The sequence below is a fragment of the Mus caroli genome, chromosome 5 (assembly GCF_900094665.2).
Source record: "Mus caroli chromosome 5, CAROLI_EIJ_v1.1, whole genome shotgun sequence".
In the NCBI taxonomy this organism is placed as follows: domain Eukaryota; kingdom Metazoa; phylum Chordata; class Mammalia; order Rodentia; family Muridae; genus Mus; species Mus caroli.
Genome location: NC_034574.1, coordinates 69,108,134 through 69,134,579, shown reverse-complemented (window position 1 = coordinate 69,134,579; position 26,446 = coordinate 69,108,134). Strand labels below are relative to the sequence as shown.

The 26,446-nt window shown below is 41.3% G+C and overlaps 2 protein-coding genes across 5 annotated transcripts in view; one reads left to right on the top strand and one right to left on the bottom strand.

Moving 5' to 3' along the window:
- The window catches only part of Clock (clock circadian regulator), an 80,583-nt gene extending 73,111 nt beyond the window's left edge, over positions 1 to 7,472 (top strand). For all 4 annotated transcript variants that reach the window (XM_021162109.2, XM_021162108.2, XM_021162107.2 and 1 more), the window contains one exon: positions 2,435 to 7,472. In XM_021162109.2, coding sequence (XP_021017768.1) covers positions 2,435 to 2,614 — 180 coding nt within the window. In that variant the 3' untranslated portion in view covers positions 2,615 to 7,472. The remainder of the gene's footprint in view (positions 1 to 2,434) is intronic.
- Positions 7,473 to 10,040: 2,568 nt separating this feature from the next.
- Tmem165 (transmembrane protein 165) overlaps positions 10,041 to 26,446 on the bottom strand; it is a 28,472-nt gene continuing 12,066 nt past the window's right edge. Inside the window, exons 2-6 of the mRNA XM_021162931.2 lie at positions 21,096 to 21,321; positions 15,183 to 15,358; positions 14,646 to 14,825; positions 11,561 to 11,666; positions 10,041 to 10,778 (exon numbers count right to left, since the gene is read on the bottom strand). Coding sequence (XP_021018590.1) covers positions 10,702 to 10,778; positions 11,561 to 11,666; positions 14,646 to 14,825; positions 15,183 to 15,358; positions 21,096 to 21,321 — 765 coding nt within the window. The 3' untranslated portion in view covers positions 10,041 to 10,701. The remainder of the gene's footprint in view (positions 10,779 to 11,560; positions 11,667 to 14,645; positions 14,826 to 15,182; positions 15,359 to 21,095; positions 21,322 to 26,446) is intronic.

The window sequence follows — 26,446 nt, the reverse complement described above, 5'->3', positions numbered from 1 at the left end:
CTAAATATACTGTACGGTATGTAGCTAACTGGCAGAGATGACCATAATCCTGGCAAATGTAGTAAGACATTTGTATTCATGACAAAACCCACTCAGATACCATGTGGATAAGTCATATAGAATGCCTATCCTTAGGTCCAGAGGAAAGTCCCCTGGATGGCAATCCTCAGCAAGGAGCCAGTAGAACTAGTTAGTTCCTAGACTCCAGTGCTGGGGAGTCTGCTGGGGTTTCTGCTGGAGTCCATCTGGGCTAAGGGAAATATTGCCTCGTCATACCCACAGTTTTCATAGGGCTTAAGTCTGAAGTACTGCAATTAATAACTGGGTTAGCTATTATTACAAATAATAAAACCAGTCGTAGACTATTCTTTAGGTGACTATAATACATGTTTGATATATATCCTGTGAGAATTAAACGGAAACTTAAAATGTGATAGGCCTTAAGGTCTCAGTGTTCTAGATCTATCAAAGACGACAGGCCCTTAAAAAAAAATGAACATTTGGGGCCATGGACATGGCTTAATAAGTAAAGTGCTTCCTGCTGAGCCTGATGTCCTGAGCTCAATCTCCAGGTCCCACGTGGTAGGAGAAATTGTTCTCTTATCTCCACATATGAACCCTGGCAGGTGCACACACACACAATGAATAAATGTTTAAAAGTATTTTTAATACAATGAACAGTCTCTTCTTCCCTGCCCCCACCACAAAAACGCACCCTCCAAACAAAAGAGCCATAAAGATATTAAATGGGCAATGCTTTCCCTAAACATATTTTATAGATGATACATAATTTCACTTTTCTAATGAACTGCTTTGAAATTGTACTTGTGTTGTGGTCAGGGAATTAAATAATATAAATCCCTTTGTCTTACTAAGACTTATTCTAGTAACAAATCAAGATGAAAACTCGTAAAGGTCCTTGGCAGGTTTTCTTGTCTTAGGTTTGAAGACTGTCCTTGTGTTCGTAGGCATACTTGGAGATGTCAGTCACCCACGTTAGCTTCAGTTCAAACAAGTTGTAGCAAGTGTGTTATGTCCCAGAAGTACTTTCCTTGAAAACTCTCCCATCTTCTCAGCTAGTCCGACCTTTTTGTGTACCAGTTACAGATGGACAGACAGCCAGAAGTTAAAGCATGGTGGACAAACAGTGGTAAATTGAGACTTTGAAGGTCAGACAGGAAATGCAGCACCCAGTGTGTCTGGTTATTGCTGGGGGAGGGCTTTACTCTGTCACCCATACAGCCACACAGGACTCCAACCTCCAGCTGTGCCCTCCTTTTTCTGTAGTGTTAGTAAAAGACACTGCTATGCTGAGTTTGTACAAAGTGAAAAGGCCAAGGCTGAGAGAAGTGGACAGCTTGACCAAGTCACACATCTACAGTGGAATAGCTCAAGTTAACCCAAGCCTGCGTAAGGCCTGTGCTTGCTTGCTTGCTGTCTGACTTTACGGTGTGTGGAGGCTAGCAGTCAGTCAGCCTCAGGTGGTGTTCCTCAGTCTACCTTGGTTTTTTTGTTTTTTTTTTTTTGAATACATTTTCATTATAATCTTGGGTATGGGATATGGGGCTGCTTCAGACTGTCCACAGCAGCTGACAGTGATTTGCCTCGTGCTCTAGCAGGGCTGTGATTTGACCTGCTGCAGATAGGGTCTATGATTGTGTGACATTTGAAATTCTGGGGACTTTCAGTATATAAATGCTAGGGCCCCTGAGAGGTGGGTTTTTGGTTGGTTGCTGTTGAAGTTTGTTAAGTAGTTGTGCATAAAGAAGAAAGAAGAAATTAGCTATCCTGATGGTGAAGATCAAGCTTGCCCTAAGGAACCCAGCACCCCTAGTTAGCACAAAGTGGTCTCATAACATTGCCTTCCATTCCCTGACTTTATTCAGGGATCTTCCTTTCTTTTCTATCCTTTTCTCTCTAGTGTTAGGGGATTGAAAGGGTGGAAAAGGTGGAGGAGGGTGGGAGAAAGAAGAACCCACAAAGTAGCAAATGCCCTCTACAAGGGTCTCATGAGACTGGTTTATTCACTAGCTTAGGTTGGTTGGCTGGTGAGCCTCTGAAATCCTCTGTCTCTGTCTCTCACACTGGGGTTACAATTGATTCTTTACCAACAGGCAGACTTGTGTGCACTGTCAGTCTGACCAGGCAGTGCTCGTGTTCTATCCAGACACAGCTGTGCTCTAGTTTACTGCTTAGAATTTGGGCCTGTAGGAAGTATGTGGCTTGTCTCAAGACATTCCCATCAAGAATTCCTCTAAAAAGTCAAATCTTATTATGTGTTCAGAAAGAAGGTAAGGTTTTTGTTTTCCAAAAATAGTTTTTAGATTAGCAAACAGAATGAGAGTTTAAAGCCCTTGTGTCTGTGGACTGTGGGCAGTGTGAACTGACGAGTGTGAAGGCAGAAGCCAGACTGCATCATCCTTTTTGTTTTTAGACATCTAGGTTGCTCCATGGGAATCCTTCGACACAGCTCATCCTCTCTGCTGCCTTTCCACTACAACAGAGCACTTTCCCTCCTTCGCACCACCAGCAACACCAGCCTCAGCAGCAACAGCAGCTTCCTCGGCACAGGACTGACAGCCTGACTGACCCTTCCAAGGTCCAGCCACAGTAGCACACACACTTCCTCTCTGACATGAGAGAGGAAGGGGATGGCCAGAAAGAATCGCTCAGTTGGCATTCGGTCAGAAGTTGAACAGTTTCATGAGGGTGGTCTTGAGTGTTCAGTTCCTTGATAGACGGTAGGGAAGTGCTGCCCAGTGCTTCAGATGTCCACTAAATACCAGCCAGTGGGAAATGGTCATAGGGACACAGCCAATTCTGACAGTTTCTTTGCCCAGGTATTTTTTGATAGAAAGAGTATATTGCCAAATGCTAACAAGCTCAGCTATCAACCAGATCTTTACTGAATCCGAAGAGCACTAACGATGTTGGTAGCTTTAGTGGGTCTGTGCCTGCATCAAATATTACAGAGGGCACACCACTGCCAGGGGTTTGCTTAGAATGCCATGAAGATAGTCCAGTAGTTAATAGTCCCCACCCCAAACTCCTCTCCCTGTTCAGATAATGATGGAACCGTGATGACTTTGAGAATGTTGTGCAGGTTTGAATTCACTGTGTACAGATGCTGTAGAGTGTCTCTGTGTCTGGATGGAGGAGAGAAAGCCACTTTGAAACAGAAAGCATTATCTGTCTCTCACAGGTATGAGTGCATTTCATTAGGTTTGACACCATGTACAAACTGATAACAACCTCTCTTTTTTCATTTTGTTTACAACACAGTAGTGTTCTAGTTACTTTTCCAGGGCACAAGTCTTTTTGTCCGTGCTTTGGCTGGGATGTCACAGTTTGTTCAGTGAGGTAATATGTGCTGCTGGGAATGGATTTTTTTAAGGTTAAATTATTGCTACATTTCCACTTACTCAGAAATATCCCTTATTTCATTATTTTTCAATTATGTTTGAGAGAATTGCACTGCTTTATTATTTTAGATGGTTTGTTGAGAGTTTGATCACGTATTTTGATATATTTCATAGTTGGAATATTTATGTAAATGGTTTTCAACAAGCCTGAAAGTAATTTCAAGAATGTTTCAGTTGTAAGAGTAAAGTTTGCACACAAAACATTTTAGGCACTTTTTTAACATTCTCAGAGGTGGGAATTTTAACTTTTAGGATTTGTTGGAATCTTTTTATTATCTTTAAAAACTTCAATGCTTCTTTTAGTCAGAAATGATTCAGGGTTATTTGAGGGGAAAAAACCCATAGTGCCTTGATTTTAATTCAGGTGATAACTCACCATCTTGAATTCATTGTCTGGTTTCAGTAGCAGTTTTGAAACCTTAGTACATTTTTAGCAGCAGTGTCATTCTCAAGTTCCCATGAAGACTGCTGCGTCTCTTGGACTGCCCTGACAGCATCACAGCTGGGAATGTGATCCCAAAATCGTTTCCTGTTTGCATCTTCCTTTAAAGCTAGGTAATTCTTTTAGGAATTACCAGTAAATACTTGCTCAGAGACAAGGGACAAGTTGTCTTTGATTTTCATCGCAGCACTAGAATAATGTAACTCACATGCTTTATTTTAAACATTAAGATTTCATTTGGCAATATCATTCTCTACAGGTAATAAATTCCAACAAAGCTACATACATTTTAAAAGGCATTTTTTTAGATTTTACGGTACTAATAATGAGTTTTTCAATTATAGAACAAAAGATCAGTAGAATATAGAATATCAAGTATTACTGAGAAAAGGGAGGATAAGTGTGGCACGTTAGAATTGACCTTAAAAGGAAAGTATGCGATGGTGAGGTGCTAAACCGGTTTCAGCAGTGCAGATAACCTAAGGCAGAGTTGCTAGACCAGGGCTCGGGGAACTCGGAGTCAACTGTCTGTCTCTAGCTTTGCTCTCATCATCAGTAAGCATGTCTTTGTTTTCCTGTTTACCTGACAGCAATTAAGTTAGCAAGTTAGTGATAGAAAAGAAAACAACCAAAGAAAATTGGTACCTACTCTTCTGCATAAGAAGTGTGTCTAGACACCAGTCAGTAACTCACACGCTGCAGAGTGCTTCTAGCTGACATTCATACGAACACCAGAAATAGTTGTGAGAATACACATTGATGCAAGTTTGTGCACATGTGATGAAATCAATGAAAGTCGAGCACCCACATTGCTTTTCTCCCTTCCACATTGCCTTCTTATCTTTGGCCATTCCATGTCCTCGGAGTTGTGCCTCATTTATCTTTTTGCATTACATAGTGACAAGGATTTAGTGATAAGGAGATTCAACATGCTAGTTATGTAATTCCTGCTGTTCTTCACAGTTCATTTCCCTGCTTCAAAGTAGCAGTTGATAAGGAGCTCTAGTTGCTAAGGCTGCTGTCCACACGGAGATGCATGCTGGGCAACAGTTGTCAGCACCAGCTGCCTCTTAGCTCCTTAATTCTTGGTTCCTTTGGATGGCAAACTGTCTTTGTCTGCTCCCCACACGACTCCAGTATTCTGAAGAAAGTTCATCTTTTGCCTGTTCATTTCTGTAGCCAAAGCTGACTGAAACCCCAAATCTAAATCATGAAAAGATACCAAAAAGAAACACTTCTCAGCTTCTTAGAAACCTTAACTTCTCTTGCTGTATTTCATGGATTTGATTTTCTTTGAAATTTTTGATTCTGGGCAGCGCTTTTTAACTAAGAAATTGTTAGGGTGAAGGTCAAACAGGTTCTCATTGCCCTGCAGGTACCTTGCTCTGGACTGCTTCTGTATGGGGTGACTTGGTGTTGCTGAACACACAGGATTAGAACAGTAAACACAAAGCTGCCCTTGAGGCTGGCGTTAAACCAGAGCCTCGATATTGAAAATATCAAGTCCTCTTTCCTTCCTTAGAGATGAGACTGTGAGAGGAAAGCAACTGTGGTAGGTGGGCTTGCTTGCACATGAGCACCAAGACCCTTCCCCAAGCTCTATCCTCAGTCAGGGTAGCATTTAGAGTGCTGTGTTCTGCTGTCTCATAGACATGGCTTAGGGATGTAGTACTAATAAAAGAATGCCCGTGCTTTTGAATAGTTGTGATAGCAAACTCCAGGCTAACTAGCAAGTGTTTGAATTCTGTGTGCTGTATAGTAGTTGGTCATTGCCTTAAAGCAGTCTCTTGGAAGTTGGGAGCACTGAAGCAGTCTGGCCATATATGGGCATCACGTTGAGGGAGATGAGCCTTGTTCAAGCCTTAGAAATGACCCTTAGTCTACACAGGTAGATTCTTTTCACTTGGATATTACTGTGTTTAAAATGTTTCCACTATGTTGAGGCAGTTTTTTAAAAGTGGAACACAGATAGGATTTTTAGTATTTCTTTTTTTGTTTCTTTGGTGATTAAAGGTTTGTTGGTAGACATTTGTGTAAAAGTTGTTCAAGCCTATCATCTTTCCAGTACTTGTGGTCCTGTTCTTAGTACCAGAGTCCACAATGGAAAGGATAAACACTGGATATTAATATTGCTGAGGGTGCATAGCCAGGTGTGAGCTGACTGGAACTTCTCAGTGGTGAAGAAACAGCACAACGGCACTTGCCATTTTCATAGTGATTGCATAAAGAGACCTTCTAAGTTTGTCTGGATTGAGTGAACACTCTTCTAAGAGGAGCTTCTTAAGTAAATGCAAAGGAAAAGAGTTGACTATTTTTATAGCATATTTAATATATTTGTATATAACTATGAGTGTAGTAGGAACCCTCCACATGCCTCCCACTTTTCTAATTCCCTCCCCTTTTGCCGTAGCCCTAGTCCAGCCTCATCCGCATGGGTAATGTGCCTACTGTCAGCCTACCTACCAAAAGATAGTGCTGCTGCTTTCTGAGACAGGTGAGATCAGACTCTCATGCCTGGGGATCCTTATGGGAGGAATAGCACACACTTAGAACAACATACCACAGTTTAAGAGCATCATTTTGAAAGGTAATAAGCACTTTATTGCAATTATTCATTTAGATAAAGTTTGTATCTTAGGCATTAACCATTTTTAAAGGATCCCCTAATCATCACTTAGGTGAAATTATAAATGACACATTTCTGAGAAATGTTTAGATCCAGTGAACCGTAGCAGGTTTATGGGAATGATTTCAAGGTAGCCAAATAAACTCTGACTTTTGTTTTGAATGTGGTGGAGTCAGGAGATTGTAGATTCGTAGTTTGATTTAAACACTATTGTAAACCTATCTTGCCTATTGTGTGGACACCAAAAGAGACCAATGAGCCTGTTTATTTTCAGAGGTCTAGGAATATGCATCTGTCTGAGTAGATATACAGAACTAATCTATAAACGGTTGGTAGTAATATTTTAGGATACAGTAACTTCAAGAATTATTGAGTGTTTTAAATGTGCCCTGAAATGTTGGCATGTCATTTCAGCGTTCCCATTTGAGTTGCTCTTGTAATATTTTTGCACAAAAAGGACTGAGAAAAGACTGCTTTGGTTGAAGAAAACTATAATTTGGTCTTATTTTAATGTCTCCTGTGGAAACACTGGAGGTAAATTTGTTGGCATAGTTACTAATTCAGGATATTTAAAACAGTGTTGAACAGCTCATCAGAAATTAAGCAAACTTATATATTTAAAAATTAAAAATCTTTTTTTCCATGTGACTGTTTTGCATATTTTTTCCGTTGTCATACCACTACATTCCTTGTTTTTTTTTCTGAAATAATAATTTGTGAAAGATTTGAGTATTCAACAATATTTTTTAAGATGCCTGGGTTTTCCCAGGAAAATGTCCTAGTGACGTAAGTTATAGCTATATAGAGTTTGTGGAGACTATTGAGATTCCATCAACACCACCAGCAAACACTGAGGTGCTGAGCCAAGAGACAATCACAATAGTAAGTATTTACAGGACTTAGGAGAGGCTGCAAGGAACGCTTGTTCCCAAAGCAGTTCTCTGGGTCTCCTAAATAAAATGGCTGTGTATTTATATTTCTACATTGTGTAGTTGGTGATTTGGTCTCCTGTATTTAATTTATTGCATTATTTTCTTGTCCTTGGAGAACTTGCTCTTGTTTGGGGCAGTCACTACCCCACCCTCTAGTGATTCTCCACTGACAGATCATTGGGATCCATTGTGCATCGGGATGGTGGTGGAGGGTAAACCTGAATGTCCCTGCACTTCCCTCCTGCTCTGAATTCATTTAAGGAAAGAACATTAAAAGCTAACTCCTTTTAGCTCTGGTCACATAGTGTCACTTGTTGCCTTCTCTGATTCACGGGCACTTTTTATACGTTTGTTTCCCCAACAGTCAAAAGGCCAGTAAGACAGAACCAAGGGCACATGTTGCCTCTGTTTTTGCCTATTTGGGGAAATGCTAGCAAAGTAATATCTATTAATGACTGTCGTCACTACATCCACACACACACTGAAAACTTTGAAAAGTTGGCTGTCTTTTAGATCCTCCATAGTCCAGTCCACCAAAGTGGTGCTTGAACATAGGAAGTCTAGCTGTGTGAGGACCCTTCCTGCTCACGTGACCAAACTGGGCTATGGTCCTCCTTTAGCACTGATGTGGCTCTGGAGTCCCACAGTCAGGGTCTAACACACACAGGGGTCCCCTGGAGAGCAGTGATTAAAATACTGTCAGACACAAACTAGGTTTATTACTTAAGAGGCATCTAACTCTGAGGGGCATAAATTCAAAATATACCATTTTTAGATGTTTGATTTTAAATCAGTGAAAACAAACTGTGACATCGCGTTAAGAACTGACATTTCAAATGTTCTAAGCTGGCCTGCACTGGTTCACATTTATTGCTGGCAATGGTTTGAAGAGAACTACAAAGCTTATTTAAAAAAAAAAAAAAAAAAAAAAGAAGTTAAGTTGATTTCAAGCAAAGACATTGCCTTCAAAAAGTCCCTTACGAATAAGCAAGGGGTGTGTCAGCCAGAACTGGAATTTACACCATTCTAAAATTTATTTTGAAATCTATTTTACTGTGGTTTAAGCTGGGGAAAGCTCCAGTATAGCACTTTCATATTCACCCTGTGTAAAGATTAAAGCCCAAAGACAAATTAGTGCTGTATTAAAACCAGTTAGTGCAAAAAACGATATAAGTTTTATCTTTGTAAACTCTGTTGAATCAGTTGGCAGTTGTACAAACATGCACCGGATTTCTCTTAAGTTCCGTGTGGTCTTGCTGTGCTGTTCCTGACATTGCTGTCCTTACTGCTTGGTTCTGGGTTTAAACTAAAACAAGAATAAGCAGAGCACATCCTTTGCAGCTCCAAAAGAGGGACACGCACATGGCTGTGTATCTCCAGATAAGAATCCCTCCCCTTCTAAAGCCAACATTGAATTGAGACTTACACTCTTTCAGGTATTTACCCCTTTGCCAGAACTAGAAATATGAAGGATTATGAACGATTTCAATGGTGCTATATTGGTTCCCTGGCTTTCATGAGCTACGTTTGGAAATACAGCACTGAATAAAATGCAGACTCTTGCTACCAGCTGAATATTGCCGCTGTAACTGGGCCCAGTACAATTGGTTATACTTGTTTATCAAAGTTGTCCTTTGGAGAAGTAAAAGTGTCACACCAGCCTGCCTTCCCTCAGGCCTCCTGCGGTACGACATGCACAGCTTTAACGGAGAATCACAACAGACTGTCGTAACGCTCTTTTCTCTAGACCCTTGTGATGTATTCAGAACCTAAAACCCAGCAAAAGAGCCAAGCAGTAGCAATGTTTGTTTTTTTTTTTGTTTTTTTTTTTGTAAATGTAAAAATAATTAGCTCTAGACCTGTTTCCTCTGATTTAAAAATAAAGAATACCTCAGTGCTGCTCTCAGTATCACCTGCTTTATGTGGCACATATGTGTAAGAGTCCCATTTGGATTTATAGAACAACTATTAAATGTTTTTAAATCTGTCAGTGACATTTTCCTTTCTTTATTCAACACTGGGGCCTGATTGTGTCAACAATGTTTACCTTATACCTTCCACTTTCTCTAAGCAGTGATGTCCTGCTGCTACAAGACTTCTTCCTCCAACGACTGGTTCCCCATCCCCATCTCTGGCTGGGGCTCGGCAGCTTACAGTGCTGCCAGCTGCTTTCTACACTTATCTCTCACCAGTCTACAAGGTGTAGTATGGGGACATGGCTTACAATTTTTTTAAAGTGTTTTAACTCATGGGCATTGTTTTTCTATCATCTAATCTTGTATTTTTATTGAGTTTGAAAACTCCTTAAAAGCTTGCAGAAATGACTTCTTCAATTTTTTTCTACTGCCTAACAATACTTGGAGAGAAGAGCTAACAACTAAAATAACTTTGAACCGTTTTCAGAAGAACATTAGGAGACTTAACTGGGTTTTCCACATCTCTTCAAATTCAGATTACATTGTGGGCATTTGTCATCTCAGTAAATATGAATTATTCCATCATGTCCCACCCAGGGAATGCTTGGACGTTTCTATAGAAGAGCTGGCCTTCACATTTAAACCTTAGTCTAAGAAATGAAATCATAAAGTATTTTGTATGTAACACACGAGGAAAACAAGTACTAGTTATACCTTTTATTTACATTGCTTGTTACAATGCTTATTCAATATAGAAAAATATGAATACATTCATAGTATTCTCTTTTAATTTGGTAAGTCCATGTTGTCAAATATTGACTATTTTTATATTGGGTGTCCGACCCAATTAAAAAAAATAAGAGGGAGAACGGGCCTAACCAGCAACTCTTACCGTTTGTTACTGATATAATCCTAATTCCCAAGGACAAGATAAAATTACTGATTACTGGCTCAGGAATATGGTTTTAAAAGTAGAAGTAATTCATTCTTTTCCCCCAAGGAAATGCTTAAGGTATACATTAAACACCCCAGTGACCAAGGAGAAAATGTGTTTATAAGGGGGTCATGCTACAAGAAAACTCAATGGTCAGCCTCACTTCAGTGGACACATATATCAAGCAGAAGTGGAGGCTGAGGTGTCAACATAATTAAGCTAGAGAGAACCCACACTTAGGAGTCAAACCTTTTTAAAAATCTTTACAAATAAAATCAATGATTATATCTTTTGGGCATAATAATTAAGTGGGTCAAACTTACAAATCAATGCTACAAAATACAGTGTTTCCCATTACTTTTAGTTGTAATGTACACTATGTACAGAAAAGAGTTGCCTATCTTACGCTGAACACAGGAGAACAGCTTGTTAAAAACCAGACTCTGGACTTATAAACAGGGCAGAAAATGCAAACGCCAAAAACACGATGCCTCCGATGATTGTCACTGGAAAAGAGAGAGAGAAGGGAGTCAGTGTTGCTTCCACTGTGACATGCAAACAATACCTGAAGCTTTCCTCTTCCCTTACAACTGACCTTTTCTCTGGGCACTGCTTGTAGAAAGAGAAGTTAAAGCAAAGATGGCAAGCAGCAGTTGGACTGTAGCAGCTCATCACCTTAAAACCCCGGTCTCGGGCGTGGTGGCGCACGCCTTTAATCCCAGCACTTGGGAGGCAGAGGCAGGTGGATTTCTGAGTTCGAGGCCAGCCTGCTCTACAAAGTGAGTTCCAGGACAGCCAGGACTACAGAGAAACTCTGTCTCGAAAAAACAAAACAAAAAAAAAACCAAAAAAACAAAAAAAAACAAAAAACCCCGGTCTCTCGAGGGCCCGGAGATGGCACAGCGTGGAAAAAGTGCTGCGGCCAAGCCTGCTATCAGTGCCCACAAGCTCAGACCCCAGCCCGGTTTGAATGTTGAAAATGTTCAAGCCTCACACAGGGTCTGCTTAACAAATACTTCAGGCCAAACTTCTACAAGTTTTTCACTGGGTTACAAAACAAGCAAGTGTGGCCATATTTTAGATAAGCTTGTGATATTCTCATTTGTACACATAGGAGAAGTCAGTGCACAGTAACAGGCAATGTGTACCAAGGCCTAGATCAGGCACAGAGATCAAGTGGCCTCTGGAAAAATGATAAGAGCTAGCATTCTATTATCCTCCATGATTTTCAAGCATTAGAACAGATGATACTTCCATTTTCATGAAAAAAAAAAAAATGAGACCTTACCAGTTCGGACAGAGATCTTTTGCGCTATCATCCTTCCTCCAATTACTGCCAGTCCAGTACATAAGCAGTGTCCCACTGTGCCACCCACTGCTACACCATAAGGGTCCTGGAAGCAGATGTAGCTCGTGTTAGCTTATTAAGTTGGAGATGGTGTTTGAGAATGGTCAGTGTTCAATAGAACTAGATATGGGCTCTGAACCATAAACATCAGAAGTGCTCATATAAATCCAGGCATACTGTAAGTTTATTACACAGAAGATAGCTGCCCAGGGAATGTGGACAGCACAAGGATGGATCTGAGAGTATAAGTCTTATGTGGCACAGAATTGCTGTGCTTCCTGAGAGCAGGAATCCTAGCCCTTGACCCTCGTGCTTTTAGCTGAGGGTGAGGACTAAATACTGCTAAAGTAAACAGGGAGCCTTCACAGAAGATGACCCTTAAGGGTAGGTAAGACCCCACGTATATTTGGGGAGGAAGAACAACAGAACATTTCAATGTTTCTACAGAGAGACAAGGAGGCCCTGGAGAGGGGTCCTTAGGAGCCCGGGATGGAGGTGTAGGGCTGTAGGCTACCACTTAACTCCTGTGCCAGAGGCCAAGGTTGAAAGTCTAGCTACAGGAGGCCCCGCCACCCCCCATGAAGTCATCCTTTGTCTTGGCTGGTTTCAGCACAAGCCCGTACAATTCCTGCTTTCAAAGTTTAATGGAGACAATGAACTAGTTGGGAGTAAGCTGGGGAGAAATAACTCCTGTAATACCGTGCTGACTGGACTGGGGTAGGAGGAGATGAAGACAAGAGAAAAGCAGATGGATGGGGAGGGACATGGGATACTGTGAAAGCTATCAGGTGTGACAACCAAGTAACTGAGAAATTGTTATAATAAAGACGGGACCAACTACCAGGTAGTTGGCCTCAATAGGTCTAAGTACTGATAAACTCAGCACTGATAAACGTCTCTGATGTCCTATCTTTCCTGGTGCTGTGGTAAAACTTGGAAAGGCACATAAAAGTTAGGTGTACTTGGGTTCACAGCTCAGGAGTACAGTTCATCACCGAGGAAGAGCTGTGAAAGCAGAAACTTGGGGCCGCTGGCCACTGGCATCGTTAGGGAGCAGATGGTAATGAATGCTTGTGTTGAGTTCACCTGTATACAGACCAGGGTCCTAGGCCAGGGAATGGTGCCCCCAACACATAAGTGAGATCTTCTACCATAACCTAATCAACATAGATCTCAAGTTGAATCCTACTCTGTAAGGTAGGCAACTGGGCGGTAGAGCAGTTCTTTTTACCAACCACAATAATGTTTCTGAACTTTGGTTAAGAGTTTGGGACAGAAGGACCAAGCAAGGAATTTCATTTCTCCCTTTAAGTCAGAGTGGAGGTAGCAATGCAGAAAATCCCCAGAAAACTGAACTGGGAGCAAGGCAAAGATGTACATTGTAAGGGGAACAAGGCAAAGATACATGTTATAAGGGCTGAGGGTGGATGCTGGGATCCAGGAGTGCAGTGTGGCTAACTGGGAAGAAGGCTGAGCAGCAGCCAGCTGCTGGGCAGTCCAAAGGCACCATATATACAGTCTGAACCCGAGACTGTACTGCTGCCATAAACCGCTACTTCAGAAGATGCTTCATCTCATATGAAAATAAATGGTACTAGAAAAAAAAAATTCACTGGGTTAAATAAAGTTATTTTAACAAAGATCCTTCAAAAGCAAAACAGCATGATTCATAAAAAGATTAATGTTAAAGGAACAGAACCAGACAGTTTAAGGTCTTTAAGCACTGCTACAGTGTCAGTGGCATGGAAGGGTGCCTAGCCCATGAGTGCTGGGCTGGGGGCTGGACAGGCCTGTGCACTGCTGCATTCCATCTGCAGACAGAAACTCATAAAGTGGGGAACCCGCTGACCCTGGCAGGACCTCCTCCACCACAGGGCCTCATTTTCAAGGTCCAATTCTGGAATTCTTATGGAAAAACAGAAATGAAGGCAGGGCACAGCCATTAAGGAGAATTTTTCAAGTTTGTTTTATGAGAATCAAATGGGAGAGTAGAGTACCACCCCCAACCCCCGCTGTATTTTTTCCATCTCCAAATAAAGCATTTTTAAGGTTTCTGACAAAACCTTTCCCTATAACTTGCCTGAAATCCTCCCTATTTTAAACTGTAGAACTATGTGAGGAACTTCTTCAAGGATTTAAATGCCTCTGTGCACTAACAGACGTAAGATCAAGAGCCTGCAGCTCCTCAGGACACTGGCAGCTGTGAAAATAACCTGACAGCTCCCAGGAGAGGACGTCGATCCATCCCCACCCCAACAGCAAACCAAGAGAACCTTTTAAATCAATGTACCCAAAGGCAAGGGAGAGACAAGCTCACTTCGGGCCCTGACATAAGGCACCCCACCTCTCTAAGCTCTTATCTGCTCAATCAGGGATGGACAGTGTCCTCTAACTTAAACTGCCGAATCAGTGCTAGAGCTGAGGTGGACCAGAAATGCTCTACAAAAGCAAGACTTGGAGCAGTCCCAAGATGAGTGTGGTGAGCACTCTGTAAGCAACCCTCTAGGTCAGTGAGAACTTAGCAGGTAAAAGGACTTGGAAATCTTCTCGGCACCATTAAAGCAGTGTTGACAAAAGAGTGATGCAAGAGCTGCTCAGATGTAATGATGAACAAATACCCCGTGGCACAAAATCTGCTGCTACGTTTTTTGTTTTTGTTTTTCTGTTTTTAAGACAGTCTTAGTATGAGATCAGCATTTACAAGACTCCCCAGTGCTAGGATAATATGTGATATACTAATTTATATTCCCAAGAAGCATGTAGAAGTCATGAGCAAAAAAGTAAGCAACAAAGACACCAGCTACAGCAAAGCACAGTAAAAGAACTCAGCAAGACAAACGAAAAGAAAAATTAAATTTGGGTTCAAGAACTAGAGACACAGAGAAAACTCAGGAGGCTATTTCTAGGTCATAAAATGAACAGATATGTCAAACTTGCCATGTGGGCAGTCCTGTGGCCTCTGACCGACACCTGGAAGGGAGCAACTGAAACTGGTCTTGATATAGACGTGGTCCAATACACTCACCTCTCTAGCTGCCAGGACAATGGTAGTGAGTTGAGAGCGATCACCCCATTCTGCCAAGAACGTTAATGTGAGCGCTTGAACAAAAATGGGTGAAATAAAATGTAACCACTTTTTCTGAGGTATTGCTGTGCTTGTACCAGTTTCAACATCTGGCCCATTTAAGAGTTTGGTTCGTTGGAACTGAAACAAATGAAAAATACCATTAACCCAAGTAAGCCTATGAATATAGCATAAAGTCACTTTTAAATCATATGGCATATTCTCCAAAGAAAATACACTGTATCCTCCAACTGCCCTTGAGCCCCCAGCCTCATGCACTGTCAATTTTCCCACTCATAGGTCGGCAAATAGTATTTGGATGTTTCAGAAACATGCAGAATAGTTCCCACGAGTCCAACATCTGCCATCAGCCTAAAAAGCTAACTATCTGGTGGACACCTCCCTCCCTGCCAGTCATAGTAACCCACTCTCAGCCACAGCACAGCAGGTGTGGAAAGGAACTAAGCTATCGCATGCACACAACACTTTACAACTTACTTCTTCATCCTTCTTCTTTAACTCTGCTTGGACTTCTTCTAGCTCCTCCTGACCCTCATCTGGGCTCATCTTCAAACCTTCCCGAAGCATTCTAATGCCAAAAATGGCGAAGAGTGCAGTTGAAACATAGTATGTATACACCCTGGGGATGACTGTTGTGGCATAGCCAAACAAAACTGTAAGGAAATGTCAACAGTGTTAACAGTGTTTTCTACAGCAGACCAAAGAAACAGTTACATTAACAAATCATAATTTACATTATTGAAGGAAAACTGGTTCATATTAGACACATCAAATATGTAATGACCTGAAATACTTCTGGTTCTTTCCACACCAACTTTAGAATGGCATTCTAAGACAGGCATGGCCTCATTTCCATGCCATATGCATCTGCTATAGGACATTTCTTAATATGCTGACTGGTTCTCCATTCAAACTCAACTAATGGCTGGCTTCCCTTATATCCGTGCTAGGCACAACACTTGAGCTAGGCAGACTGTGATGTCTTCTAAGAATGCCAACATTTTATAAACTGGAAGCCATACTCTACTCCGTAAGTAGATGTTTCTTTGTCACAGATATCAAAAGATCAAGGAAGACAACATAATTCACAATCCTCTTTTTTTTTTAAAGATTTATTTATTTATTATATGTAAGTACACTGACTGTAGCTGTCTTCAGACACTCCAGAAGAGGGAGTCAGATCTTGTTACAGATGGTTGTGAGCCACCATGTGGTTGCTGGGATTTGAACTCCGGACCTTCGGAAGAGCAGTCGGGTGCTCTTACCCACTGAGCCATCTCACCAGCTCCACACTCCTCTTTTTTAACTATGTAAATTTAGTACATCTTATGAAACAATACTAAAAATTCCTTATAGGTATGTGTAGATGCACCAATATGACATATATTTTCTATCTCTTATCTTCTGAAAGGGCCAAACAGACATTTTACTAACAAAGAGCATTATGGGGAACTTTCTAGAAACCATGAAGCAAGCATAGAATGTACCTGTAGGATCTTATTACTAGAAGTTGAGCAGAACAAGAACCTGCCACAAGAACAAGGCAGCCAGACAGACAGGATCCCACAGGTTGGTCTGGACAATGTAGTCAACAAACAGCTGGAGAAAGCTCATGCGCATAAGAGCGGGAGGAAGGAGTGGACAAGGCCAGAGGTCACTCAGGTCTGGAACACATGCCAGAATTAGGAAGCTAGAATTTTGAATGCATCAAGGGAAAATATGCAAGAATTACACTAAATCTCTAGGGAAATTTTGGTAAAGAGAAAGGTATATATTGTATTTCAGTATCTCCTCACAGGCAGGATATTAGCTACAGGAGAAGACTAAGTAAGAAAATTCTGTACTGGGTAAGCCATATGAATGGGGAAAAGAAATATGAATGCCACATGATTTCATGGGATATTCTTCTTCAGACAGGACACCATTGCAGCTCCTGGCCAAGATTATGTAACTTGAGCTTACCCATGCAGAAACATTCCACACAAAAAGGGGAAGGCCATGGGATATGAGAGAGGACATGACATTATTCTCTAAAACATGTGGCTATCATAAAGCATAATAAAAGTCTAAGTAGTATTTCAGATTTAAAAATAGAAAATCAAACATCTGATCTTGCATGGACATTGTACAAGTGAAAACAGGGACCACAAAGTCCCCAAAAAAGAAAAGTATGGTAGTCTGTCTGTCTGTCTATCTCTTCCTAATATAGATATAAATTATATGTGTATAAGTACACATTATTTACCTAGACACAGAAATAATATATAAGCATACTCAAATTTTTTACACAGATTGTAACTCAAATGCTAAAGCAATCAGGGAAGGTAGTAATAGTAGGTGCGTCTAGCAAAAAAGGTATACAGTATTCATTATACTTTTTTATCTGTATGGCTTTATGTATTTAAAATTACTTCCATAAAAGTTTGGGGAAATGGCTCAGTGGGTAACATATTTATTGCAAGCATGAGGATCTGAGTTCTAATAAACTCAAGAAGCTAGCCATAGCTGCACACATCTATAATCTTAGTGCCCAGATGGGACAAGGGGACTGGGAGTCAGAGGCAGGAGAATGGCTAGCTGGGATCATATACACAGTGGTGAAGACGAGACCCTCTCTCAAGTGCAAGGCAAAGACCAACAAGTACTCTACACCTGCACGCAGGCACTATCCACACAGACATCCACTCACACATACAATAGAAAAAGGAAATAAAACTACTGCCATAAAAAATTAAGTGTTGGAATTAAATGTAGAAAGCCTTTTGAAATCCCCTAAGTTTATTCTCTTTTTCTCTTCAGATACACTATCCTCCCAACCCACACAGAACCTATGCTGAAGCTCTCCAGTGAGTGCCTGAATACCCAGATACCTCCAAGCCCATGACACTTCTGTCTCGAGGCCCAGAGCACAGAGGCACACATACAATCTACGCTTTAGGTTCCTGCCCTCAGGAATCCGCACCTACATCCTCTGCATCACTCGCTCTCTCGGTGCCAGTGGTTAAGTGTAGCAACGTTTCTGTGGTTCCTGAAACACAACTGTGTCACCATGCCAGCCCTGAACATCAAGGTGACTACTAAGTGATGGTGTAGCATATAATGTAGGTCCCACTGGACAAGGATCATTTGTGTTCAGGGAGATGAAATGAGAGCGGTTCCACCATACCGAGGCCAGTGTGTGGTATAAACTTAGGAACTGTGTTGCCCTGGGGCTTCCCATTTGGTACTATAGTATGCAGCTGGCTGCAGACAGCTGAGCAACTCTATCTCAAAAAAAAAAAAAAAAGGTAAATAAATAAAACCTTTCCTGGCGCTCAAACACTTAAGTCACAGCAGTTTACTCAAGTTAATATTTCAGTTTTTTCCACCACTATTAAATATAACAGTTAGGGTACTTAAAATTATGTATTAAAGACTACTATGCATCAAGGCAGTGACTTGATACGTTTCAGGAGAGCTCTGTTTGATACACTTGATGGTTAACAAGAGTAGCACAACAACCTTGCTGGGCCGGCAGTCAGTCCACAGGTCAGTAAGGCAACTTTCATCCCATCATTCTTTTGGTTTGGTTTGGTTTTTGGTTTTCTGAGACAGGGTTTCTCTGTGTAGCCCCGGCTGTCCTGGAACTCACTTTGTAGACCAGGCTGGCCTCAAACTCAGAAATCCGCCTGCCTCTGCCTCCCAAGTACTGGGATTAAAGGCTGCCCGGCCTCATCCCATGATTTCTAACACTGACCTCAGGAGTTCTAAACTGAGTCTGAGTAGCATGGCTATAGCAAAAACTCCTTACTATCTATTTATGTATATATAATTTCTCAGCTATTAAAACTTTTTTTAAAAAAAAATCAGTGTTGATGTTGTATCTTACTTCACTCTAGCAGTAAATATTCATCCGCAAACTGAACATAAGATGGGGTCAAGTTCCCAATTTAAAACCTGATTAAACTTGTGATATATTTACTTTAACTATATACTAATAACAACCATAATAATTCAGTCTTTACATATCTAGAGACTTAATAATAAAAGGAACCTTCAACAACCTCTGAGCTCCAGCACTGTATGTGTACTCCTTCACAGAAAGATAAACGAGGACGGTGCCCACAAAGCTTTCTAGCCGGTACTGGAGCAGAGCTCGGTGAGGAAAACAATACAGGAGGAAGGACTGTCACAGACTGCCGATGGACGGCTTGAGTTTACATGCTTCCTCAAAGGAGTGACAGTGACAGCCCGTGAGGCTAGTGGCACTGAAGTTTCCAGTGGGAAGATGTTATTTTATTCCCCTATTCATTCATCCACCGGATAGGGTAGTTTTGTTTATTTATTTCATGGATGCCAGTGTTTTGTCTGCATGCATGCCTGTCCTGAGGAGGTCAGAAGAGGACCTCTGATGGATAACTGGAGGTAGGGATGGCTATGAGTCACCATGTAGGTGCTGGAAGCCAGACCTGAGTCCCTACAAGGGCAGCAAGTGCTGTTAACAGCTAAACTATCTCTCCAGCCTCAGCCTTTAATATTTTATTGTTTTTTATAGTTTTGGTGTGTATATTCATGAGTTGAAAATGTGTGCACATGGAAATCACAGGAAGACATCAGGTCTCTCACTGACCCTAAGCTTAGAAGTTTCAGTTGGCCACTGAACACTGCTGTCTCCACTCCCACAATGCTTGCGTTATGGGCACAGGCAGCTCTGCACTTTATATGGATGCTGGGAATTAAAACTCAGGTCTTCATTCTTACACACCAAGTGCTCTGACCCACTGAACCATCTCTCCAGCCCTGCATTGGGTATATTTGTAAATTATTTTTAAAAGTGTTTTTACTTTTATACAGTATACCAGAAATGAGATATTTTCAACTCCTTAAGTTTATATAACTTAAGATAACATCAGATAAAGTATACAAAGATGCTGAGGTCCTAATAGGGCAATCAGACCCTGCCCAAGGCCAGCAGAATAGGAGAGGGCAAGAAAAGAACAGCAGAGAGCAGAGTGAGGCAAAGGATCAGGCACACATCACACATCAGCTGGGAGAACGAATGGAGCTATGGAGCAGTGTAGCTGCATTGTGCAGCACAGAACAGGTGCATTCTGATGTGCTGATGAAGCCAGCAGCATCAGCAGTAGCCTCCTGACAGCGTTCAAACAACACATCCCAAGTGAAATCACCAGTTTTGACTCTTTTTCTTATAATATTACTTCTTTCAAATATATGATACATAAATAAAAATGTATATCTTTATATGAAATATAAGTATATATGAAAGGGCCACTTAACTTCTCCCAAGTCACTCCCACTCTCTCTACACCCCGAACTTATTTTTTGTTTTAGTTAAAGAACTCATCAAGACCATATACTCCTAGGTAGGGAGCCCTCTCCTAGAAAATGGCTGACCTACCAAAAGCTACCCTCTTAAAGAAAATGGCCTCTCTCTCCACAGTCCCTGAGTTTGGGACGGGGGTGGGGGGACAACGATGAGCCCCTTCCTGGTTTACATGAGTGAATACTGACAGATTTGATCTTGTCTGGCCACCAAGCTGCTGTGTGCTCAAGAGTGCAGGGGTCTGTCATGTCTAGGAAACACTCTACTGTAAGAAGACCTCGGGCTCTTACAATCTTTAATCCCCTCTCTGTAACACATTACTTATAAAGAGAAAATTAGTTTCAAATTATTCTAAATATCTAAAATACTTTTATGTTTATAAAAACACAAGCTTTAATTAAGGCAAACAGTAATACAATTAAGAAGACTAAAGGATGCTGTATTCCACACAGGCAGGGTGAGAAAAAGCTTAATGACAAAAGCGAAAGCTGACTCTCTGCTGCTACCTCTTGCCTCTCAGGAAGAAACATGCAGTTTGCTATGGCCTGTTGAATACTATTTCTAAAATTGCAAATATAAATAAGTTTATCTGGACTGAAGAAAAAGAAAACAAAAACCACTGAAGGAGAATAAAATTAAGGATTTAAGAATCAAAGCTAGAGCTGGCTCAGTGGCTAAGAGCACTTGCTGCTCTTGCAGAGGCCTGGTTTCAGTCCCCACTCCGCTGATGGCTCACTACCATCTGCAATCCTCTTTCTGTACTCTGCAGGTACCAGGCATATGTGATGCACCTACATACAAGCAGGCAAAACAGTCATACACAGAATAAATCAATCCAACATACAAAAATTAAGGATAAAAACTACCAGTGAATAAATGATGAGAATATGTATTTGGTTCTGGCTCTGAATAACTAAAAATTCCACCTAAGTAAAATCTGGGTTTTAATAATGTGATACACTGAACTCAATTCTGAGGATTAGCAGTTTCCAATGTACCTGGATGGATGATTCAAACCACACATATGCTTTCCCCCAATCACTGTGCTCCCGGTCAAGTGCCCTTACCCGACAAGCATGTCATCAAGGCCAAGGCCAGCATGGCCCCGGCCAGCACAGTCAGCCGGTTATAGCGCATCGCCATGATGGCAGCTATGAAAAACGTCTTGTCGCCGAGTTCGGACACTATGATGACTGATATGGCAGCCACAAACGCATGGATAAATCCCAGATTCGTCTGGGCAGCCGCATCTTCTTTGTTGGTATGAACTGGGGCGACTGGTGTCAATCCTTTCTGAAAATTAAAAACCAAATACAAATTTTAACTCATTTAATTGATATTCTTTTATTTTAAATAGGAAGAGTAGTTGTTTATTATTTATTATTATTATTATTATTACTGGTGGTGGTAGTAGTGGTCTTTCCAGTGATTTACTGCTTTATCTGGATGCCATTAGTAATTACAGTGCCCAGAGTAATTCAGCTCTCTATACAAAGCAATTCAGAAGAGTGCATTACATCTAGAAATTCATTGTTCTCTCATTCAAGTTTCACTAGTAATTTAGGTGGCAGACTTGGTGTGTTTATCAAGCATTCACTGACACTATAAAGGACTAAGTAGAGGACTGGAGAGATGGCTCAGCAGTTAACAGAACACCGACTGTTCTTCTAGAGGTTGTGAGTTCAATTCCCAGCAACCACATGGTGGCTCAGAACCATCTATAATAGGATCCGATGCCCTCTTCTGGTGTGTCTGAAGACAGCAACAGTGTACTCATATACATACAATAATTAGATATGTATCTTTAACTTCTTTTTTAAATCTTAAAAAAAAAAGTGGGGGGGACTCAGTAGAATTCAGGAAGTTCTCAGAGGCTGCAGCAGAGGTGGCTTTGGCTAAGACAAGGTTTAATAGAGCTACATGTGCAGATGGTCTGTGATGAACTCTAAAAGTATCCTGAAATGTCATTTGGTAAAAAGGCAAAGTAGTCTTGGTGGTATTAACATGAAAATATGACAAAACTTCATTGGCCTCCCCAAAGTTCACTGGAGCGTTCTGAAGCCCTGCCCTGTAAGAAGGCACTGATCTCTGAAAATCATCTGAAATGAAAAGATTCTAAAATATGGATTGGCAAGCTAGCAGAGGCCAATCCAGTTTATAATTTAAAGAGATTATAAAAAATAAAAGAAGGGGGGAAGGGAGGGTGGAAGAGGAAAACGCCACAAAGAAGACTGTATAGCCTAGATTTTCTGTGGCGAGGATAGATGTGACCTGTGAACTCTAATATACTCAGCTCCTGGCTCATTACTAAGAAACTTCACTGGCTGGAACTCTAAGGTCAGAGGAGACACCAGCAAGGAGGTGGAGTATACGTTTCATAACTGGGAAAGTTATGTGGCTTTCCTTATACTATAGGTAACATCTTCAATTTTTATTGTGTATATTATTCATTAACATATGACATAAACTTGACTTCAAACACTACAGGACACAACAGAACTATAAGAATAACCCAGACTATTAGTTAAGCAAGTACCATTATACAGGCTGTCTCCCAATCAGCACTTTAGTTCTATCTAAGTTGAGATTCCTTTAAATGAGCTTCTAGCTGGTCCAATAGCCTACACGCATTAAGCACCCCAAAACACATAGGCACTTCAAGTAGGACATCCTAAGCACATTATTTATCTGCCCAATTGCTTCACCCTTCCTCCCTACACTACCCTGTCTATATGACACAGGATAAAACTGTCCTGAAGTCACCATCCTGTTGCCGCATCCCCCTAAGTACTGAGATTAGTCACAAGCAAGCATCAGCTACGACACAAAGCTAAAGTGTCTATGTGAAAAGACTTCTCAAAATTTCAGGATCCGAAGTCAAAGGAAAATTTCAAGCGTAAAGTAAATATATAAGATCACTTAGCTCCAAACCTTGAAAAAGAAAAATTTGCATTTTAAATCAGATTACAATAGAAATAATCACTTTCTATTTTCATGGATTTATAAGCCCTAAGTCCTTGGTCATATTATATAGTCTGCTCTTCTAAGAAATCACGAATGAAGTATGCCTGAAGAATACAGTAAAGGAAGGCACGGAAGAGATGGCTCAGTGTTCTTTATGAGGACTCAAGCTGGGTTCTCAGCATCTACACAAGGCATAAAACAGTAGATACCCTGTCTGACTTAGGGCTTTACCTCTGTGAACAGACACCATGACCAAGGCAACTCTTTTTTTTTTTTTTCCAGTAATAGTTTACATACAGCAATAATGTATTCTGAAATGTTCATTTAGTTTGAGACACAACTCATGTCTCACTAGTAAAAGGTCAGCCATCTCACCTCAAATACCAGAATATACAACAGTTACAGCATAGTAAAAATTTTTCCTACTTTTGATAAAATCTAGTTCAGTTAAAATAGTTTCATTCATTGCTTTACAGTTATACAGATTTGAGCGTAAAATATGTGAATTGTTACACTATAGCTATCTCTCTGCACACCATGTGATCACAGAATCATTAATCGTTACTTCTGAAATTGAACTGACACTTTCATTCATGCAGTAAAGCAAAGCAGGCTGGGTAAACATATTCATTGGGAACCGTATTACTGTGAATTTCACAGCCACATGATTAATTATGACATTAGATGGATTCACGAGGACTAATTTTTTGCATAAATACCAATTTCTCCCTGTTTATTTTATAATGTAAAACTGATTGATAACAGCAATATATCATATAGTTTCTATCTGTAGTGTTAAGACAGGCGATAATTAAAGGACAATGGGATGGATGCTATTTAAATACATGTAAAACACACTGTACAAATATACTGGCTTTACCATTTATTCCTACATAACAAGAGTGCCTCCCAAAATGATCAGTGAGGACAAAGTGTAATATCAAATATGGTTTCCAGAACAAAACCCCTCTAACAAGAATCAAATTTACAAAAATTTTCAACCTTTAAAGTTTTCTTTGAAATAAAGTCTCTATACAGCAATAGTGATTAACACCAGCTTTTCTACGTTTGTCCTTCCAGCTCTTTTAAACAGACGCCACGAGGTAAGACCCAGAATGGCGTTTAGGACTTTGAGCTCCACTGGATTCTGTGGTGTCTGTCAGTCTTTGAACCTCTCTTCTTTGTGTTGTTGCTCACTGGCGTAGGGATCTGAGATGGCCGGGCTGAAGTGCAGTCTGCGCTGCTTTTCCTAGGGCTAGGGTTGTAATTAAAAGGTGTCACTCGGGCAGCAACAGTCCCACTAGGTGAACTGTGTTTGCTGGAGCTACTAGAACTGAAAGGGGTACACCCTGCTATACACGTCTCACCAGTCTCTGCTACAGGGACAGGGTTACTCTGTCTGGTTTTGCCTCAGTTCCTTTCTGTTCTGGGGCCTCTACCTGCATAAAGGAGTTCAGACAATTTTCCAGACCCACGGTTTACACAGGACTGCCATTGACCACACTTTGTTTTCTACCAAGGCAACTCTTACAAGGACAACATTTAATTGGGGCTGGCTTACAGGTTCAGAGGTTCAGTTCATGATCTTCAAGGTCAGAGCATGGTAGTGTCCAGACAGACATGGCACCAGAAGATGTCAGAGTTCTGTCTTCCTCCAAAGGAAGCCAGGAACAGACTGGCTCCCATGTGGCTAGGAGGGTCTCAAAGCCCATCCTCACAGTAACACACTTCCTCCAATAAGGCCACACCTCCTCATAGTGCACTCCCTAGGCCAAACACATATAAACCATCACATATCCTCTCCTGGCTTCCACAGGCATGCATGCGGCACACACTCACAACCACATAGATATAGATACACACACACACACACACACACAAAGGATTTTACGGGTAATCCAGCAGATGGCTCACGAGTTAAAGGTACTCGCTGCCAAAATTGATTACCTAAGTTTGATGCCCAAGATTCATGGTGGAAGGAGAGAACCAACTCCTACAAGCCACCTTCTGATCTCTGTATATATTTGCATGTCCATACACACAGACACACACACAAAATAACAAGTGAAAACAAAAGAATGCAACGAAGTAAAACCAGCACAGTCCTTCACAGTCTTAGAACTTCCCATACAGAAGACAAGAGAACCGCGTCTAGAGCTCTCCACTTAGTAAGCCAGTCTTGGACGGGTAAAAACAAACCATCAGGATTGTGTGAACACAGAGAGGTTTAAGAATTAAGCATCCTAACTGTCCCGTTTGGGACCGAGCCACCCAGTCACTAATTCTGACTGGCTCGGGTACCTGTAGTGGCCTCTGACTGCTGGGGAATGTTTCCTTACTAGTACCGAGCTGCACTTACCTACAGATGACAGGGTGAGCACTGACAAGTACAGGCCAACGACACTAACTGGACTTAGCGGTGCCGTGTATAATCATACGTGTGTGTGTGTGTGTGTGTGTGTGTGTGTGTGTGTGTGTGTACACATATATAATGTACATACAACAATGTATAAATTTGAGAGAGGACCCTAGTGGAGTCAGAAGGGTGAAGGGGGAGTGGGAAATTATGCAAATACAGTATACTTCTGTGTGGTAGTTTGAATAGGCTTTGCACCCAAAAATTCATATTTGAATTCTTGGCCACAGGGAGTGATACTATTAGGAGGTGTGGCCTTCTTGAAGGGAGTGTGTCATTGTGTAGGCAAGCTTTGAGGTCTCCTATACTGAGACTCCACAGTGTAGACGACAGACTCCTTCTGACTGCCTGTGGAAGACAAGTCTCCTCCTGTGGCCTTCAGCTCCTTCTCTGGCACCATGTCTGCCTGGACACTGCCATGCTTCCAACGATGATGACAATGGACTGAACCCCTGAAACTGTACACCAGTCCCAATTAAATGTCTTTGTTTATAAGAGTTGCCTTGGTAAGACGGGCAGTGGTGGCACATGCCTTTAATCCCAGCACTCAAAGGCAGAGGTAGGTGGATTTCTGAGTTTAAGGCCAGCCTGGTCTACAGAGTTGAATTTCAGGACACCCAGGGCTACACAGAGAAACCCTGTCTTGAAAAGTCAAAAAAAAAAAAAAAAATGCCTTGGTAATGGTGTCTCTTCACAACAATAAAGCACTGACTACTCCTACATGAAATTCTCAATTCTTTAAAAAATGAAATGTTAATTAGATCAGAAAATAATCTGTTAGCATTTATCTACTGATCACCGTGGGAGGACTGGCTCCTTGGTCTGGTAAACCCTCACTGACTCAGGAGAGTGGCTAAATCCACAGCTCTGGAATCAGACTGTCCGGGTTCTAATCTGTGCTGGTTTGTATATCCTTGGACCAGGGAGTGGCACCATCTGAAGGCGTGGCCTTGTTGGAATAGGTGTGACCTGGTTGGAATGGGTGTGTCACTGTGGGTGTGGGTATAAGATCCTCACCCTAGTTGCCTGGAAGTCAGT